This window comes from Larimichthys crocea, chromosome VII, assembly GCF_000972845.2.
Source record: "Larimichthys crocea isolate SSNF chromosome VII, L_crocea_2.0, whole genome shotgun sequence".
Lineage (NCBI taxonomy): Eukaryota > Metazoa > Chordata > Actinopteri > Sciaenidae > Larimichthys > Larimichthys crocea.
This window is the reverse complement of record NC_040017.1, coordinates 5,415,357-5,433,633: the sequence shown is the minus strand read 5'-3', so window position 1 is coordinate 5,433,633 and position 18,277 is coordinate 5,415,357. Positions and strand designations below refer to the sequence as shown.

The 18,277-nt window shown below is 41.4% G+C and overlaps 1 protein-coding gene across 5 annotated transcripts in view; it reads right to left on the bottom strand.

Moving 5' to 3' along the window:
* clcn2c (chloride channel 2c) overlaps positions 1 to 16,010 on the bottom strand; it is a 160,136-nt gene extending 144,126 nt beyond the window's left edge. For 3 of the 5 annotated variants that reach the window (XM_019270108.2, XM_019270107.2, XM_010733277.3), the window contains exon 1: positions 15,683 to 16,009. In XM_019270108.2, coding sequence (XP_019125653.1) covers positions 15,683 to 15,733 — 51 coding nt within the window. In that variant the 5' untranslated portion in view covers positions 15,734 to 16,009. Of the gene's footprint in view, positions 1 to 15,682 lie in introns of all 5 variants that reach the window. The other 2 variants (XM_019270105.2, XM_019270106.2) reach the window with 1 other exon arrangement.
* Positions 16,011 to 18,277: the final 2,267 nt, after the last annotated feature.

The following is an 18,277-nucleotide window of genomic DNA, read 5'->3' as shown; positions in this document are numbered from 1 at the left end:
CCCCACTGAGTAGTGGCGCTGAATTGTAGAAAAGGACAGATTCCCCACTGAGTAGTGGCGCTGAATTGTAGAAAAGGACATTTTACACTATTTATAATCAAATGATCCGTCTAAATCAGCATGCCCAGAGTGGATTACAGTGCTCGAGTCCTGACGTGTGCCACATATATCAAATAAAAACATCATTCCCATTTTCATATCTTTCCACTCAACTTCAAAAGACTGCATTCAGACCCACTATACTTAATATACGAGCCTGGCACGTCTGAAAAGCTTTTTCTTAACGTGTTTGATCGAGTGTGTGAACAGCAGTCAGTGCCAGTATCACAAAATGTATATCTAACACTTTGTCCTACTTTTAATCTAAAACTAACAGCAGCTGCTGCACTTTGTGTTCTGTGGAGACTTTGGATAAACACTGCCGATTACAGATTCTGTATGTATACCACATGGGTATCAAAGAGCTACTCTGTTGAGCTAATAAAGTTAACTAATTTGCAATGGAAATATCACAGAGCTTTTTGCTGTGCTGTGTACGGCTGTCAATCAGTTTGAAAGTTAAACCAAAATATGCACGTTCAATATGGGGCCTAAAGTTATATGGCAATACTACATTATAGTACAGTTACATGCATTGCATATATTATGTACCACTACCACTGTAATGACCACAGTTTGTGACGTGTACCGCCTACACCAGGGATTTTCACAAACACATTTTGAGAGTTTAGTTTACATTTTGACACCATTCATATATTGTGTCCATACGGCTAATTAGTTATTAGTAGTTCCTGTTTGCAATGTGCCCGTTCATGTACACACAACTGTCACTGGGCCACTTCGATACTCAAGAAAAATTTAAAGTATGATAATTCTCAGGCAAGTTCTGGAGTAATAAGAGCATCTTTGTTTCTAAATGAATTTAGGAATATTTATTTGTGAGTGCAAGTCAGACTGAATTAAAGAATGTGCATCATGTCCATGTGTTCAGTTATAACTGAGGACAAGGAGTCCCATTTTTCCATGGAGTGTTGCCTGGAGAAGTGGGTATACTCTTAAATTATGCCCTATTTTATTTTATTTTATTTTTTTAACAACAGCCTGTTGAGCAAAGGATAAATGCCCTGTGTTATAAACAGTGACATGTAATATTACTCTTGCATATTCAGCTCACCCAAAAATGGGTCAGTAGTATATTGCACATTGTCACTTAAATTCAGCTGTCGGACTTGAGGGAGTAAGGATCGTTATGAAATCAACATTGGCCACTAAAGAGCTGCAGGTTTTGCAATAAAGCTGGTCCTCAGATGGGTGAGTGATGCATTCCTACTCTTTAATCTATCCACTCATGAAAATTGTCATGCCTTTGCCATCATAGAAGAGTGAAAAAGAATAAGAGTTTGCTGAAGTTGTGTCCTACTCTGTATACTTCAGCAGTTCCTTAATAAGAAGGGAGTGAATGTAGCATTAAAAAGGTACAAAGCGCCTCTTTTTTGTCTGTTTGTCACCATCTATGTTATACATGGTCCAGTTGCAGTCCCAACTAATAATTCCCATGACCAGATATTTCTTTGTCAGTACTTTTTGGCACCAAAGAAGATGCAGTGTGACTAGGAACAACCCTGACGACTAATTTTGACATTGATTAAACAGAACTAAATGTGGAGTAGTTGACTAGTCCAATAGTAAGAAAACAGTCTACATAACAGACAAACAAACAGCATTTAAACGTCAGTAAACTCATTGAAATACTTGTGAAATTGGCAACACATGGACAATAATTTTCTGCTGGTCACTGCTATAATCATAAAACGTACATGACATGGTATCAGCTGATGTGAGGTTACAGAGGTTGATGTCACAACCTTTGTTGTCTGAGGTCAGATGGGCAGAGAGTGAAAGCAGCTGGAAGAATTCCAAAGCAGACTGAAATAATGAGATCATATGACCAATTAAAACTTCATTTTACTTCTAAAATGGGACAAGATGACATCTTGACAAACCAGCAAGAGAAGGGCTGCTGGCACCCCAGATAGTGGGGTGGCTGCATAACATTTTAGACGCCACATTAATTTAAAAAAAAAAGATAATTAGTTTAACTGAAGTATTGCTTATGGGCAACAGTAGCTCAGTCCACACGGATTTGGATTAACTGAAGGGTGGCCACGTCAAATCCAGCATGGGCCACAGTATGTAGTGTGGACTGGAAGCCGGAGAGGTGCCAGATCACCTCCTGGGCACTGCCGAGGTGTCCTTGAGCAAGGTACTGAAACCCTAACTGCTCCCAGGGCACTGCGACATTGCCGACCATCCCTTCAAATGTTTTACATGTAGTGTAGTGTTTCAACATGGTCTTCAGTTATAACTTGAGGGACACGGTGATCTTGCAAGAGAAACCTCAAATCAGCATCATCTTCTCAGTGAGTTCACTCACTCTTCGTCCCAAATAATCCAAGAGTACATAGTGAAGGTGAACTCACTAATCTGTGAGTGTGTGGTCGGAGGAAGAGACCAATGAGGGAGGTGAGAAATTCACAAAGAGGACACGCACAGCAGGCAAACTGCAGACTTGACATTTTCAAAAATGACATAAAGCTTCCCATTCAAATAACATCCAGAAAGACGGAGCCAGAGATAGAGAAAAGAGGTGGAGAGGATATTTGTAATTATCCTGCCGCATTCTGATTGGTTGCTCAGGGCCTGGCTTCATTAACACCACTTTAACTCTCTTCATCACAGCAGGATGAGCAGCTATGGCACAGCTCGGCGATGCTTGAGTGGAACAGGTGGGATAGGCTCTGTGTGCGGGGGTCAATATGTTAAATGTGCTGTGAGTGTACCACACACTTGTCTGCCTGCATGGCATACATGCAGGTGCAGGTGTGTGTGTGTGTGTGTGTGTGTGTGTGTGTGTGTGTGTGTGTGTGTTAGCTTGTCTAGTGACAGAGTGCTGTAATGCTTACTGATAACCAATGTTTAGTACATCAAAGCACCTTCCATCTTGCTTTCCAATCTGTCAGCGCAGGGACCGCTGTGCCTCGGCTGCCAGGAGCAGCGCTGATCAACTCTATCAGCGACTAAACGCTGCCAAGCGTCTGTTTAATTACACTCCATCAACAGTAAACTAACAGCAATTAGAGGGAAGGCAGGCGAAGGGGAGAGCTACTGTAATACTGGGTTGATGAACTGCGGACAAAGCAGGAGATGTTTCCTGTACAGTGCAGTCATTTCTCGGGAGAGAGTGGAGGGGAAGGCCATGTTTGTAACCCATTAACAAAATATCAATAATGAAACAGTGATCTAGAACGTCCATGCAAATATGAAACTTATTCTTGGTAAAGTTCACTACAATGTTCGACTATTAAAAGCACATTAAAGGTTCATTAGACCCAAGCCTGTGTATAAATCTGTCTTACTAAAGGTCAGTGATACAAAGCAGGTTTGGTTTGAGCCATGATGAGTAATGGCGATAACAGCCACCTTAAAGCAAGAAGATGTAATGTTGGGCCAACTTCCCTGCACCTTAATTGATGTGAAAACCACAAGCAGGATTTTCAGCCATCCTAACAACACAACAATGTTGGTCTATCCACCACTTTGGTCCAGACTGAAATATCTCAACAAATGTTTGATGGATTCCCATGAAATTTGGTACGTTCATGATCCCCAGAGGAAGAATCCTGATGACACTCCCTGAATTTACCTCTAGTGCCACATGCATTTTAGGCTTTTACTATATCTCAACAACTGTTTGATGGATTGGCATGATATATGTGGTCTAATCCTACTGACTTAAGTGATCCCCTGACTCATCCTCTTGTAAATAACTGTAAAAGTAATTCTGCTCCTATCAGCTTAAGCTGTAGTTTGCATTGACTGTTTTGTCAGAGTAATTGTTATTTCAAGAGACCCCAGGGCAGACCCAGAACTCTCTGGAGGAATTACATCTGATCTAGCCTTGGGATCCCCCAGGAGGAGCTAGAAAACATTGCTGGGTAGAGGGATGTCTTCTGGTGACTTCATCTCAGATAAGTGGAAGAAAATAGATGGATGGACTGTTATTTGGAATCCTTTCACTGCACTCTTCCTCATGTCATTCTGTGCATGGAGAGTTGTTTTCTCCCATACTCTTCTCTCTGCTGTCACAGTGCGTAACCATTGTCTCCATTTGTCACAGCGGGTTTTGTGTTGTTTTTCAGTATAATAGTATACAGGCACAGCCCTCTAAGCTGTGGGCGTTATATGGTTCATTTAACCATCTGAAGCTTTATACACAAGGTGAGACCAAGGTGGGACCCACGTATCTGGTGGCTATAGACTAAAAGTCTTAAGTGGTACACGAGTGGGAGGAAGGGATGAACCCACTAAAGACAGCTTTACACCTAGATTCCAGCGGGCATGACTTCATGATGAGGATGATGGTTTTGTTCTGTCCTCCATATGTCGTACTTTTAGAAAAAATTCTAATGCTTCACACTTTAGAATGGCTTCATTGCTATCACTGAGTGGAAACAAAGAGTTTAAGAAAACCTGCATTGCAGAACCAATCCAAAGTCTTTGATGGGTGGTGCCATGCAGAAGTTGTGTGCTAGTAAACATGTGGTACCATATTGCGTTGCTCAGGGCATCCATTTTCAAGAGTTCTAAAAGTTCTCTCCATGTTACAAAGTGATTCACTATAACTCTAGTTTGTTTTACTACAGAAGACTATGTACATTAGGAGTATTGTTTCAGGTGCTCGTTCTAAATGCATCTACTTTGTATTTAGAAATCCCCACACTTTTGGTAGGTGCAAAGATCTCCCATTGTCTGGAAAAACTATCATAGCAACTGGAAGTGTTTCAGAAGGACCTTTGTTGACTTTCTCAGATTTAGTTGATTTGGTCGTTTTTCCTTGATTTCTGTGCTTCTTGGGTAAGTAGGCTATGTAGAAAAAGAAAAAAAGATTGTGAGTCTGCATAGGTTGTTCTATTGTTAAAATCTGGTCAGATGCAATTCCTGTCTGGATCGATCTGTTCAAACTGCACTTGACTTATCTCCCGTCAAAAACAGACTAAGTACGTATTGAGCAGAGATCTGCTTCTGGGACACTTCTGAGAGCTTTGCTGCAGCTAAAAATGAATATACAATGTCTGATTTCATCACAACGTAGACTTCCTGACACTCATGATTGAACAGAGGCCTGCTGGTGACTAATCATTGTGGATATTCAGTGGAAAATGTGCTGATGACAAAGTGTGGATGCATGAACACTGAGCCAAGTCAGCCACAATGTGGAAGATGATCCTGTCAAACCACAGCATGATGATGATGATGATACAGACAGCTGTATCTGCGTAGATCCCCGCCCTTTTTGTTGTGACAAACATCTACATCAGCAACACTCACCCAGTTTATTCCTGCAGCCACCCACGACAGAAACTAAATAAGGCAATGTGTACAGGATGGTAAATAAGGGTACAAATGAGGGTATTTGAAGGGTTACTTCTGATATGTTCGGACTCAAGTGCAAACAAACAACCTTGTGCGATGTGAAGTACATTTGCTAAGATTACAGGGCCAATACATCGGCTCACTGCAGACATATTGGTGTGCCCAACAGAAATGGAAATCAGAACTATGTATCCTGGTCAGAATTCTTTAAGAACATGAAATAATATTTCAGGGATCTGTGCAAAGTTTGTTTATCTAAAAAAAGAAAATACCAAAAGGACATATTGGCAATAATATAAACACTACTGGCTGTTACATCATTTTGATAACTCAAAAATCATTATGGGTTTCCTCTGAAGAAAAATAAAATCCAACATCACCCACCTCTATTAATTATTTGTTCAGTCTGTAAAAAGGCAGGAAAGTGTGGAAAAATGTCAAAACCAAAAAAAACTTTTACAGATATATAAAAACTCCCCATGTCTGAGAAGCCAGAAAAACAACGTGTTAGCTTCATAATTGATTATCGGGATTGTTGTTGATTCCTTTTCTGTCCATCAACTTGTTGACTACTGAATTAATCATTGCCATTTCTGTGTTGTGAAGGCAAACTGACCTCAGGATAGATGTCTGAATGATGGTAGTAAACTGTTAACTGTAATTCTGAGCCAAGTGCTCACAGCTGAAAAAGATTTATTGAGTCGTATTTTAGCAGGACGAGGACTTTCCTATTTGTGAATGTCAGTCTAGCTGTTGGGGAGCACCGGTGGGTTTTGATTGTGGCTGAGGAACCACCAGACCATGAGTACAGAAAACCTGCAGGGACACAATAGGATCTTGAAATATCTAGATCTTGTTTTATTGTTATTTTTACTATGAGGTGATTCTCCGTCTATTGGAATAGATTAAATGAAACGTGAAGTATTCAAATAGGTTTTTTGATTGCTAATAATTTATGAGTTAATTTACAATACAAATGCATCATTCCAATGTTTCTGTGTGTTTGGAATATAATTGGATTCTGAAAGGGTTTCACTTTAAGCGAGTGGCATATTAAGATTAGTCTCTTTCCAGAGTATAAAATAAAAAAGAGCAAATGGCATGAAATAAAAACAATTAAATATGATAGCACACACAGATATGGTACACTAGGACATAAAGGAAAGTGTAGCATATTGAGTGTTTAGCTTTGCTTGCCACTGGCCCTCTCCTCTCTTAGCTCACTGTTATTGATTACTGAGCTTTCTACTTATTAAAGACAGAGGAAGACACACACACACACACACACACACACACACACACACACGCACACACACACACACATACACACACAGCCCTGTAAACAATTAGGCAGACACTCAAGCAGCTCTTTAAGCATCACCAGCACAGTGCAGACGCATCAATCAGGCAAGGTGAAGGGCTTTAAAAAGAAGGTGGGTGCACATGGAGAAAGCTTTTCACCAGCCGAGATAAATGCAACTTGATTGTTTGAGTGTTTATTCTTCCTCCTGGATGTTTTTCGTGACGCGTGTGCTTGACACATCAACAAGATCGCCTTTCTCAAAAAGGTGTTTCGAGTAAAAGCAGCTCTAAACGTGGAAAATCTCAGAGCAGACTCACGTCCGCAGTCAAACACGGGTGGCTGATAGTGAACAGAACATCCGCTGATGTGTCAACTGTGACTTTGTGGCTTTATCATGGCACACAGCCACCTCAAGGTGACATGGCTGTGTTTGTCCAGACTGTCGGCTGAGCTCACACAGAAAAGAGAAACAGTGAGTGAGAAAAGTGGCCAATAGCCTTCTGTTTGAAAATGACTGTTTGAAGACGAGCAGCAACAAAGTGACAGCTGACAGGACTTCAGCAACTCGGTCAAAGCCGTAGGTTTGGCTTCAGAGTTAGAGGTGAAGCACTATAAATGTATAAATGCCTTTTTGTGCATAATTAAACTGGCTGTCATGCCTTCCATAATAATGGTACTGTACCAAAATAAATGTTCAACTCCTCTCCTGCACTATCTGCATAATTGATGATGACTTCTAGTGGGTTTTTTTAGAGGAATATTCTGGAATTAAACACAAATTACAAGATTTTTAACTGTTTTGCTGGGACTTTTTTCATCCCTGCAGGCTTATGCAGCCTGAGTGGCAAAATCCAGGGCAAGATGAGCCCAACAAAAATGGTTGTTGTGATCCAACAAAAATGGATACTGAAAGAACAAGATCAGATTCTGATCAACTCAAACCTTCTTCCATCTGGACTCCCGAAATAAGTGGTGACTGCAGTGATAGCCACTTGAGGAGACTGGTTCAACTTTTTATTATTACCTTCTTTTGACCTCCTATACGTCTGTTCATATCCATCACAGGGAGTAAGGAAGGCTTATCATACAGCAGCCTCGGCTCTTTACGCGTTGAAAATAGCTCATATAAATGGAAATGCATCTCAGACCTCTTCAAGGAAAAATGTGGAATGGGAAAGCAGAAAGTCAAAAGCAAGAGGTTGATGTGGGTGGCAACAGTACAGTACAACACTTGTTGCCTGGACACACACACACACACACACACACACACACACACACACACACACAGTTGTTAAACTATTCTACCCACAGCTTACTTAACAAATGTCCATTTTTTTAAAGGATAGTGTATTTGTACATATTCATGTTTTATTCTTTATTTAAAATACCAAGAAATGTCAGTTTGAAGTTCTTGCTGCAAACATTGATGCAAAGTAATTCAATATGGATTAATCTGTCTGTAAGAGCCACTTAAGCCACAAGCAGGTCTTGAAATGTTTGGTTAGTTGGTTTTAGAATTCCTCCCAGAAGTCAGCTGAGGTTTTGACCATCTTCGTCGTCTTTTACATTAAGGACTGCACTGAGTCGGTAGTGGACCTGTTGAAGATGCAGACTTTGTGAATTTTTGTACCATTATAAGTTGTTAACAAATCAACCTTCAAGATCACCTTCATCTCTCTTCGTGATTGCAGGGTAAGGTTCAGTTAGGTGAGGTTCACGGACACTAAGATTACAAATAAGATTACTTCGGTGACTAATTGGCCTAGGCACTTGGGCTTTTGGTAAACGGCCACTACACTGTCCATCATTTTCTTGATTAATCAGTAAATTGTAAACATTCTATGAAAAGCTTAAATCAGAGTATAGATCCTTTTTTTTATACCTCAAAACAATCAATTTATCAAAAATGTGCTAATTATATTTATAATAATAGTAATATATTTTACAGTATTTTACATTGTATGTAACTTATGATTGTGTCTTTGGTGTACCTCTGTACCGTTTTATTGTATAGAAGCTGATAGCAACTGTGTGCAGAAGATGAATTTTCCCTCTGGCACAATAAAGTACATCTTATCTCATCTTATCTTAAATAGTTTATAGAAAATGACCGCATGGAAAGTTGTGTTTCTTATTTTACAATCACAGCAGTCTTTGTAGGTGGAAGCCGCAACAGCAGCCGTTATCTCCTTCCACCAGTATGATGTTACACGGACAAAAACCTTACAAACATTTGAGTCTGGGGGTTTTTCTGAGTGATTGGCGGCACTTTTGGGGGCTCGCATGTATTGACTCTGTACTGTTTGACATGATTCTTATGTTGTTGGTTTTGATCTCGATTGTTTTTAACCTTAATCTGACAGTTTCATTTGATCTGAAGACAAACACGGGGGCACCCTTTGTGTTGTAAAATAATTTATCATTTGTAAAGTAACATTATGTTTACTGGCCTGTGTCAAACTTTTCATACACAAACCACATGCATGCAACAGAAGTAGTCCCTCTTTGAGGTACGAGCGCCTGTTTTATCTTGGCGAATCTATCTGTTGTGGCTCATGTTAACTCTTCTCCACATTTCTTTATGTAAGAAAATGTTCTGCATTTATGAAATAAATAACGTAAAACGACACTTTTCTAGGATCACACGATTATACAACTCTGCCATCAATTCTACTTTTACGAAGTTTATACTTTTCAGTTTTTCGTTGATGCTGAGTTATATTTTGAACTATTGTGTGTTTACTACTGAGATCATAGTGGGTGTTGTTGTACAGGACTGCATTATACTGAAAGGTGTTTCTAACCTGATGACAGATAATAAAAATTATCATCACTGCTGGTTTTCAAACTGTTCAGAAAGGTGGAAAACTGTTGAGTTATGCACATTTTTTATGAGTTTTATCTCATTTTCGCCTCTGCTCCACACTCACAGCTCTGTATTGACTTTGCACAACTGAGCACTAATCTACTAATCTGCATTATCGATGGTTATCACTGAACCAACAACTACTCTCCTCACATCTCTGTTCTCCAAATCCATATTTGTTAAGGAGACAAATAATTGTACGCTGCTAATCAAGAGACACGCCTCAATACTTGAAAGCAGCTCGTCTGTTCTTCTATCGACCCGTCGAGGTTATTCTCTCAGCGGTTAATCATCAACGCGACACCGGCCACGCGTGATCGATTCATCTCAGAACAAACACATTCCTCCTTTAGTTTTTACCTGAACACACAGTCAACATTTCTTCAGTGTCGTGGAGTGTTTGCGCGGTTGTTTCACGAACAGTTCCTCCATTTAGAGGCTTAATTCTTCTGCTTTTGTGCCAATGTTTGTGTTTAGACCTCAAGATCCCTTCAAACAACGAGTCAGCGCTGAGGAAATCTATCATGATTGTTTGTCCAGAAAGTAAATAGAGGTGATTAGGTCATTTTAGCAAAGAAAAAAAAAGTTGACGTGAACAAACGTTACGCAATTGCCCCTTTCTCCACGCGCTAAAGGAAAGGAGTCAAGGAGCTGCTGACCTGTCTTGCAAGAAAAAAAAAACAAAAAAACTTTAACCACAAAGCGTGATAATGAAAGAAAGTAGCGGAGAGAGGGAAATTAAAGGGAAATTTCCACTACGAGTGTGAGCGAGCGGACATCAAACGGACACGGCGGCAGCTACATAAAGCCTAATTACCAAGGCGAGGGGAATAACAGAGGGTTACAAATGACCCTGTGTCACAGCAAGACAGATGGCCGCAACACACACACACACACACACACACACACACACACAGTGAAATATGTCTTTAAATTAATAACTTCTCTACCAGACACTTTCACTTCCCTGTTGCTTTGTACAAGTCGTGCAGAAAACAAAGTGCAGGAATTAAGCTTTTACAGCTTCAAAGTGTCAGAATGGGATATGACTATAAACACGTTCTAATCGGTGGTTATCCTTTGACTCGGGTGTTTACTGGTCACCTTATCTCTCACCTGATGACTCTTATCTGAGCTGCTGAACATCCTTTACACACTAAACACGTAAAACATGCAGGGGGGGCGGGCACAAGCAGTGTTGACACACCATCACAAGCTCAGGAAGAGCCAGTCCTAAGATTTCACACACTGACCACAGTGTCACCTTTAGAACGCTCGCACACACACCATTGCCCAGCACATTCGTACAGCTAGTGGTATTAACAATAACAAGCCATCAAAGCCGGTGAACGAGACAAAAGATAGAGGCGAGATGAGACGTGTCCACACAGGGGATGGGATGAACGGGAGGGACATAAAACGCAGCCAATCAAGACTCCCAGGAATGAGGGAGCAATGACACGAGCAGGAACGACACCCCAGGCTCAGAGAGGCGATGAGCTCAATCTGCACATAAGTCAGGAGAATAGACCATCCTGGGTCACAGTGTCACCACAGGGTTGGCATCATTGGCACTTCTTCCCACCAAATGATCGACTGTTTGAAATCCTCTAAGACTTTTTGGTTTTGCATGTATTGATTCTGATCTAATGCGCCTCTAATAGTGCTCATGTATAGCCTACACCACAGCACACATACACATCCTATTTTTAAGCATGTGCTCCAACCAGAAAGCTTTGCGTGTTACCGTTGTCCGAGAAATGTATTAATTAGCTGCTGATTTGAGGAAAAATATGACACAAATTGGTTCCTAAATGTAAATATCTGCTGCTTTTCTTTGTCTTCTACAATAGTGAAACTGAATATTCGTGTGTTTTAGGCTGTTGGTTTGAATTCTTCAGACCTTGGAGGGCTCCTTCCAGAGCCACAGAAGACAACACACAACTGTCCAGAACGGTCATCGTAGGCCGAGTGGCACCGGCCATGATCTTTGCATATCATTTAGATCCCATATTTTGGTTCATTAGTGTCATTGTTAAGTATTACAAATGTGGAGTAGTAGTTCATAGTCATGGATTGAACAAAAGACAACGCTGTTCAACCCAAGTCAATAAACATTACCGCTGGTAGCAGCTAGGGATAAATCCTGAGTCTTGTTGCAACGTCAAACTGTGACAATATAAGAGAGGTTATTGCTAATAAATTAATAAAGTCTCCCCGTGTGTGCACGTTTTACAATTAAACTGGAGCGACGCTGCCACACAGCTTGCCTTCACAAAGTGCCACGCTGCATAAACTGTCATAAATATTGTCTCTCATATCATGAGTCACAATTGTATAACACCTAATAAAACCTAATAAAACTTTACCTTTGATCATCATCAGATGGTCTATTTAATGATGGAGGTCACGGTGACACGAAAATATGAACCACTAAATCTGAAGTCTGATTCTAAGATGCATTGTGATGTGGTTGTGGAAGATTCCGCAGAACATAATCAGGAGTTTCAAGCCTACAAACTTGTCGAACTGGACAAGACAGTAATACGGTAAATTTGTTAGCTACTTTCACCCTGAGCTAACATCTGCAACCATAGAGAACACAGCAAGTAGCTAATCAGCCAAGAATTAAGGCGCTGTTTACGTTGGCCACGCTGTTAATTCTGCATAACTTTAAGCCTTAATATAATCTGAGCAGGTGAGTTGTATATAAATTCACCCTCAGTACAGTTGTCATGAACGGGGAAATTAGCTATAGAGACCAAAACTGTTTTTGTACCAGGCTGTAAACATGTATATTTCTGCTGTGAACATTTTAACATGGGGACTTATGGAGACTGACTCATTTCTGCAGCCAGCCTCTAGTGGCCTCTCAGGGAATTACAGTTTTTAGCACTTCCGCATTGGCTTCATCTCCCAGCCACGGAGGTTGAGAATCATGTTTGTGTACTGAGGTGGGTCACATAGATAGTGGTATCAAAAGATGCAGCTTATAGACTTGTATAGTCTGATTTTTGAAAGTGCTTTCTGAGTTCAGATTTATCGGACTGCTTGTGTTAACTGATGAAGTTCACCACGTACTCAATAACAGACTAAATCTTTATATTGAGGCTGAAATCTACCAGCATCTGAGCAGCATTTGACCGGTGGCTGCTGCTCATTCCCAGCACTGATTGAGACTCTTCGAGAAGCATCGAGAGTCGTTGACGAGCGAGTCGTAATCTAATCAAATCATGAGCAGCATTTGACCGGTGAAGACACACCTCTCATCTGAATAGTGCCTTTAACAATCTCAGGCCTCTTCAGGCTTCTTGCTGAAACATACAAGTTGCTACCAACATTTGTTATTTGAGGCAGACGCCAAATGTTCTGATTGTATCCATTTAATGGTATTTGGGGCTCTTTAAGAGATTTATTTCAATGCCAAAAATTTCCAAAATTCTTTGATCTTTTAATCTTGAAAAGCCTCTGGAAGAGTGTTCAGATGACCATGAGAAACTCGGGAGATTACTGATAAGAACAACTGTGCAATGTAGGACTAGGAATCTTTCAAAATAAGCTTTATAAAGCTAACTGATGCAGTAATCTGATGTTAACTGACAATATGTTGAGGCTGGTTTGATTCTGCATGTGCTCCGTACTCGTGGTCCTGCCAACATTTCTGTAGCCAGCCTTTCAGCCTCTCTACACAGCTACAAACTACACTGGCCTCTTTGAGCATCCACTGCCCACAACAAACCCACACAAGCACCATGACTGCCAACACCACACAAAGACACCATGTTACTACAACCCACGGCGAGGAGATGGGGGGGCAGAGAGAACTCATTTATGTTAAAAAGAGGTTATTCTCACACTGCAGCTATTTTTATTTGATTCTATTTAGATGCTTTCACGATGCCTTTCGTGTAGCAATCATCTAAAGCGTTGCACGGAGAGCTGGGATTAACAGAAAAGGTGGTGTGGATGGAAACAGAGAGAGAGAGAGAGAGAGAGAGAGAGAGAGAGAGAGAGAGCACTGCTTGCACGTTCCTGTCAGCCAAGCACGAGACCCCGCCAGGGTGACAGAGCGTCCAGCGCTGAATCAGCGGGTCGCACGTTGTGTAATCTCTCACACAAACACACACACACAGATTAACAGCACGCAGAGAGGCGGGGTATGGAGGGTGGAGGGGGTTATTCTTACAAAGAAACTTTTTAAAGAAAAAGGAAACAGTGGCCCAAAGAAGTGTTACAGTTGTGGCTCCTCTTGATTTAAAGCCTCGCTGCCACTGAATGGGTCCAGTTGGCCCGTAAAACAAAGTCTCTTCAAATAGCAGATTCTTTAGACCTGACAAAAGTTTGCCACGAAAACTTCAGCTAGACATTTACACACAGTGCTCGGACTCTAAAAGTCCACACTTAATCATGCTGAGGGACACACTGCAAACCTCAACGGGGGGGTCTATAGTAGGAAGCTCAGGGGGGTCCTTTAGGAGGAGATAATAATGTACAGAGTCATTTTTCTATATAAGAATTCACCATACCTATTAGAGAAAGTATATTTATATACACCAAGTTAGACGGTTCATTAGTGAGCATCAATTTCAAAACAACCCTAATGATCTGCAACACGTCTGTGACGTGCAAATGTCGAGAGCCCCCTGCTGCTCACTGCACAGATCCATCTTCTGAACCACCATGCACAGACCACCTATGGATCCTCCAGCTACCTGCCTGTTACGCAAGCTGAAAACGACCTTGTGCAATGGTTATGAGGCATACAGCCATTTGTAAAGTCTAAACTCAAAATAACCCTTGGGGGGGTGGGGGCAACATAGCAGCGGAGGACACCTGCACAACTGTGAATCTCAGCTTACATTAAATTATGTCTGTCGCAACAAGCGTTTCCCAGCACCCACTCTGCTGAACAACAGTGAATCGATGCATTGTTGGACGGCCGGCGGCTGATATCACTGCAGACCTCCTGACACATGCAGAGACTTCTCTGCTGTGTGGACATGACATCATGCTCGTGCATGTTTCAGCTGTAATTGCAGACAGATTAGAAACACTTCTCAGATCATGGTTTTGAATGCACAAGATTACTCAGCAAAAATCCCATTCAAAGATGAATGAAGGGAGAGTTCATTTGATTTTAGACGAATATGCACATGTTATCAAACATGACTCAGGGCTAAGAGGCTGTTGTCAATTCGGCTAACATATTAAAACACCAAGCAGCAGAAAATTTAAACTTTCATAAACTTTCACAGCGCTCGCCACTGCCAACCAAGACCAAGAAAGAGGATACCCAGCTGGAAAAGATGGATATTTTTATACATAAATCAATTCTTTATTAGGTCATTCTTATGCCGAACTTATTGGCAATATTTATAATTCAAAACACACACATAGTCATTTTCGAGTGTGGGTTTATGACAATACACACAGCTTTTTTAAAGCATATGACATTTTTTACAATGGAGTTTGGACTCATTCCCGCCACACAGGAGATGAAGTACCTGTGTACGGAGGAGGGTGCCAAATCCAGATGTTATGACAGCAAGCTACTTTAATACGTGTTGTAGCAGCCAGCAGCTGAAGACATTTAATATGTGCTGCTACAAACGTCTTCAGTTATTCATGTCAGCTCACATAAACGAGCAACGAAGCACTGAAGGGCACATGAAGCCGCACGCAGCCGCTCCGCACAACACAAACCTCGGTCACTTTCACGTGAGTGTTCAGGAGGAGGAACCTCCTTTAAAATCTGACAACTTGTACTTGAACCATGTCTGTCGTTACATGCACACTCTCCCGAAGAAACTTCCCGAATCACACGCACACACTGCTTTATTCGGCACACTAAAACCACGCTAACATTCATTTATTTTACTTTAATTACAACTTTTTTTGACCACAGTTCGCTGCTGTCGCGCAAGTTAGCTAGTACCAGATGTGTAAGACAGCAAGCCTCTGGCCGGCGTTAAATTCAAACATTTGTCAGTGGAGTCTGGTGTGTTTCCTCTCCGTGCACACACACACAGACACTGTGTGACCAGTGAACAAAGTTCAGAGCGGCAACAAGTCAAACTTACCAGAGTTTGTTCATACTGCAGCGCCCGCTGGTCTGACCCGTCCCCTGCCATGGCTCTCCCTCTCTCGGCACGGTCTCTACCCGGCGACTTGGTCTGTTCTTTTCAGCTTCAAAGTGAGAGGAAACCCGGCAGCGCTATCTCTGCGTGTGTGTGTGTGAGCACTGATTAAAGCATTGGACTGACTTTAGTTTCTGTATGGGAGTTCACATAGGGAACTCCAACTACAGAATGCGTCCCGATTACAGTAAGTTCCTTCATTTTATAGCCTCAAGTCAGCCCAGCTAAGATACACACTGCGAGGCGGGACTTAGGTGGTTTGAAGTGGGATCGACCCTCCCATCTGGAACCGCTGTCAATCAAAGCCAGAGGGATTCATGTCTGTTTAAAGGTCCAGTGTGTAAGACTTAGGAGAGCACCTATTGGCAGGAATGGGATACAGTACTCATTCGTATATTTTCATCAGTGTATAATCACCTGAATATAAGAATTGTTGTGTCCTTAAATTCTACATATAGAGAGCAGAGTCCATCATGTTGAACTGCCATTTTTGTACAGTAGCCCAGTTATTGAACAAAGTACTTAGACAATGAAATGCAGTCAGCATCTAACCAGAAGTGTAGAGGAGTAAAGTGCAGAGTATGTACATATGAACAGGATCTAGGCCTATAAATAAAGTGCAGATTTGAATATGCTATAGGATATATACAGTATATGAATATGTACAGAATAAGCATGGACAGGTAGTTGAATACACTAACATTATGTACAGTATAAACAGTTATTTAATAGAGTGTGTGGACAGCATTATATACATAATAAACACGCTGCACCTTTAATGCTTTTGTTAGGACCGCTGGCCTGTGTTATTGTTTGTGTTCTTCCTTTTTCTCCTCTCCTCCTCCACTCTAGGTTCTTCCCCTTCTTCCTGTACTGAATGATCTGGTTTACCTGTAGCCACTCAAGCGGGCGGGGCATATATAGCCAGGAGGCTATATATGCCTCATTCTCATTCTGTGCTTACCCTGTGTGGCAGAGACCGGGTGATTGTCTGTGTGTGTGTGATCTGGTTCAGGAGTGAGCCACGTAGAAAACTGAGTTGACTCGTTTTCTTCTTTATTTTGTAAATAAACTCATTTTTGTTGGGTACATTGTCTATCGTCTTCTGTCAAAACTCCCAGTAATTTAATTATATGTTACGTCCCCATCCCCTGGTCCAACTGGGAACGTAACATATTTGGGGGCTCGTCCAGGATCGTTTTAAAAGAAAGTGCTGGCATTCTGCTGTTTGGGGTCAGTGTTTTGTCTCCATGGCTGTCACAGGGGTGTTAGTGTCGGAGTGTTGTTCACTGAGCGGCCTTTACTGAGTCCATGACGGGTTTTCCTCAGCTAGTTAGGTGAGTGTTCAGCTGTATTATTCAATCATTCCAACAGGCACTCATTTATTATTTTGCCTTATTTATTTTCAGAGTAATCCTGGGCGGGGAGAAAATTCTCTGTTGGGGGTGGGCATTTCACGGCTTTGGTCAGGGAAGTTCAGCCCTTAAAGCCACCTTGAGCCCAGTGCGCTCCAGAAGATAGGTAGGTAAAGCTTTGTCTAGGTAGGCATTGGGGGAAACTGTTGTTGTCACGGCTGGGCTGTGTGTGTGTGTGTGTCTGAGAAATGATTCATTAGTATTAGTAGTTATTTATTAGTATTTATTATCAGTCTGTTTTTTTTTAAATACAGTACAACAACAAACAAAGGTTTTCACAGTAGCAGTATGTTTACAGCATCAACAAGAAAAATATGGCTACAATTGCAAGTTACTTGGTGGGTAGAAGCATCAAAGAATGTCATCTGTTTTTAAGGGTGGCAAATCGGTCTATCACTTTGTTGTGACTCAGATGTTGAAGCTCAGCTTTTTCAATTGACATGACTGCAAGACTGTGTGTTTGGCTCTTCAGCTTTACCTGTCTGGGCCCTGTGTCTTTGTCACCTAAATCAAACCCTGTAGTGGAGTGAGTTGCTGTAGTTGCTTCATCATTTTCCCTCTCTTTGTCTGTTTGCTCTCCTTCTCTCTCTGTAGTAACTTGATCTTCCTCTGCCTCTGGATCCCTTTGCTCTCTCTGACTTGACCTTGCCTCCCTCAGCATCTCCTTCTGCCTGACCCTTCAAGATACACAATGGATTGAATTAATAACTGATCGACATAGAGGCTAATGCCATGACTTTTGCTCAGAACACAATAATTGTTTGCTCCCAAATATTTTGAAATCACACACACATAACTTGGCTTTCTCCACTTTCTAATCATTACTCTCAAATAAAAGCTCAAGTTAAATAAACAAGTTAAATGGTGCACCTTGACTGAAATGTTTCAGATTTCATATTCAAATTGAGTTCCATAGACAACACCAAAACTATTTAGGGGGGCTTAAGAATAATTTAGGGGGGCTTCAGCCCCTCTAAAACAGGCCTAACGACGCCACTGAGTGTGTCGACATTAAACCTATCGTGTCAGTTGCTGGTAGACGGGTTCGCTCTTGTAAATTGTGTGTGGCTCGGTAGTAGATAGTGTGCGTCTTGGTGGCGGTGGGTATGGCAGCGTTTAACAT